The sequence below is a fragment of the Haliotis rufescens genome, unplaced genomic scaffold (genome assembly GCF_023055435.1).
Source record: "Haliotis rufescens isolate VD_foot unplaced genomic scaffold, xgHalRufe1.0.p SCAF_1, whole genome shotgun sequence".
Classification (NCBI taxonomy): domain Eukaryota; kingdom Metazoa; phylum Mollusca; class Gastropoda; order Lepetellida; family Haliotidae; genus Haliotis; species Haliotis rufescens.
The window spans coordinates 52896096-52898740 of NW_025963779.1; the positions used below are offsets into that span (position 1 = coordinate 52896096).

Here is a 2645-nt window from a genome sequence, read left to right on the forward strand (position 1 = left end):
CACAGAACCATAGAGTATGAAAAGCTTACTATGAGAGTGATCTACAGGGTTCTTGCTAGTCAGTATGATCCCATCGGCTACTTGGCACCATTCCTTGCACAAGCCAAAATTATAGTACAGGACTTGTGGAAGTCAAAGAGAAACTGGAATGACCCTATAGAAAAGGGGGACATCTGTGAAAGATGGCTGACCTGGGAAAAGGAGCTAGAAGAAATCCCGATGGTCACTCTACCAAGGTGTTACACACCCCATAGTGTGGACTCTGGAAGTGCAGACCGACAACTACACATCTTTTGTGATGCTTCTGAAAGAGTGTATGGTTCAGTAGCATACTTGCGCACAGCAGACGAAGGAGCAAACATCTATGTCAGTTTCCTTATGGCGCGATCAAAGGTTTCCCCAAAGAAACAACTGTCTATGCCACGCCTAGAACTATGTGCAGCCCTCACTGGTGCTCAGCTAGCTGATGTGTTGTGCAAGGAATTAACCTTACCAATCCAGCCAGAAAGTGATATTGTGGAGTGACTCTACTACTGTACTTGTTTGGCTGAAGTCAGAATCATGCAGATACAAGGTATTCGTTGGAACACGAGTATCTGAAATCCAGAATCTCACAGATGTACAGAACTGGCGATATGTTGACACACAGAGAAATCCTGCTGATGACATTACTCGAGGCAAACTGCTCAGAGAACTCAGCAAGGAATCGCGGTGGAAAGATGGGCCAGATTTCATGCACCAGACACCTGATCATTGGCCAGTTACCCCAGTGACAATAGACTCTAACAATACAGAGATAAAGAAATCTGTGATGTGTGGCACAATTGTTGTGAATACACCTCAGCTGCCAGATGCAGAACAGTACACTTCTTGGAAAGTGTATGTGGCTGATGTTAAAGAGTCCTTTGATGGGGCGGCCTTCCTGGAAAATGCTCAACCCCTGACCGCTGAACGGTTTGAACAAATAGAGAACCATCTCTATCAACTAGTGCAGATAGAATCATTCCCCCAGGAATTCACAGCACTAAAATCAGGTAAACGATTGCCTCCAGACAGCAGGCTCCTACAGCTTGACCCTATCTATGATGCAGAATCAGATCTGATCAGAGTAGGAGGACGCTTACAGAGAGCTGAATCTCTAAATACAGGCGTCAAACATCCAATTCTTCTTGACCCACAGCATGTTATAACAAAGTTGATCATCCGGGATCAAGATGAGAAGCTCTTACACTATGGTCAGGAGCGTATACTCGCAGAGATAAGACGCAGATTTTGGATATTGAGGGGACGAGAAGCGATTCGACGCCATCAGCGTCAGTGTTCCACCTGTCAGAAATGGCGCTCAAACCCGAGGACACAGAAAATGTCTGACTTGCCACCACCACGTCTGCGACTTTTCAAACCACCATTCTTCTCAACAGGAGTTGATTGCTTCGGACCAATGCATGTGAAGGTTGGACGTCGCTCAGAGAAACGATGGGGTTTGATATTTAAATGTATGACCACCCGTGCGGTGCATTTAGACATACTCAGGAGCATGGACTCGGATGCATTCCTCATGGCATTTCGCCGCTTCGCTTCACTGAGAGGCAAACCTTACGAACTCATCTCAGACCAAGGTTCCAATTTCCGAGGGGCTAAAACAGAGTTGCAGGAGGCACTTGCAAGTATGGAACCAGACCTTGCTGAACAACTGGCTCGCCATAAGGTCAGATTTGTGTTCAATCCTCCTCATGCACCACACTTCGGAGGTGTTTGGGAAAGAGAGATTAAATCTGTGAAATATGGCCTCCGAGTGGCACTAGGAGATCAGACAGTGACAGAACCTGTGTTACGTACCATTCTAGCGGAGGTGGCAGGGATTCTGAATTCTAAGCCATTAGCCTACGTTTCATCAGATGTCAGAGATGTGGACCCAGTTACACCAAACATCCTGCTGATTGGCCGCCATGATGCTTCTCTTCCACAAGTCGTCTATCCAGCTGATGAACTATTAAGCAGACGCAGATGGCGCCACAGTCAAGTTCTGGCCGACCACTTTTGGGTACACTTTGTCAAATATTATCTTCCTGATATGCAGCTGCGCACAAAATGGCAGAAAGAAAGACAAAACTTGAAGATGAATGACGTTGTCATGATAGTTGATCCACAGCTCTTAAGAGCTCAGTGGCCTGTTGGTAGAGTCACTAAAACCTACCCCGGAACAGATGGATGTGTTCGCACTGCCACTGTCAGTGTGAAAGACAAGGAGTACACCAGACCAATCACAAGACTCATCCCACTACCTGAATGTGCGGATGACGATAAGTGACTCTAGTTCCAGTGTGGAAAGACTTTCTTCAGATGTTGACAAATTTAGTGCCTAAATTTGGGGGCGGCCGTGTCAGAAAGCCTTTTGAGCCCAAATGTCTATTATTTCGTTTCGTTGTTTAATTCCACTTTTGTTATATTTGATTTCGTTTCCTTTACCATTTTCCAATTTCCATATGTACCAAAATGGCAGCCTCCAGCCAGGAGTGTTGACCATGTGCTTATCCAACAGAAATACAGTCTTTTGTGCCTAAAACAGCCTTGGCGTCCTATATCCATCACGAACCGCCCAGCCCTCGCCCGTGCATCCAAGCACCGTGTTTTCAGCGGTGAGG

The 2645-nt window shown here is 46.2% G+C and overlaps 1 protein-coding gene across 1 annotated transcript; it reads left to right on the forward strand.

Annotated features, from left to right (window-relative positions):
* Nucleotides 1–733: 733 nt before the first annotated feature.
* On the forward strand, nt 734–2311 carry LOC125371953. The gene has a single exon (XM_048380664.1). It carries the CDS (start codon nt 734–736, stop codon nt 2309–2311), a length of 1578 nt encoding a protein of 525 aa, XP_048236621.1.
* Nucleotides 2312–2645: the final 334 nt, after the last annotated feature.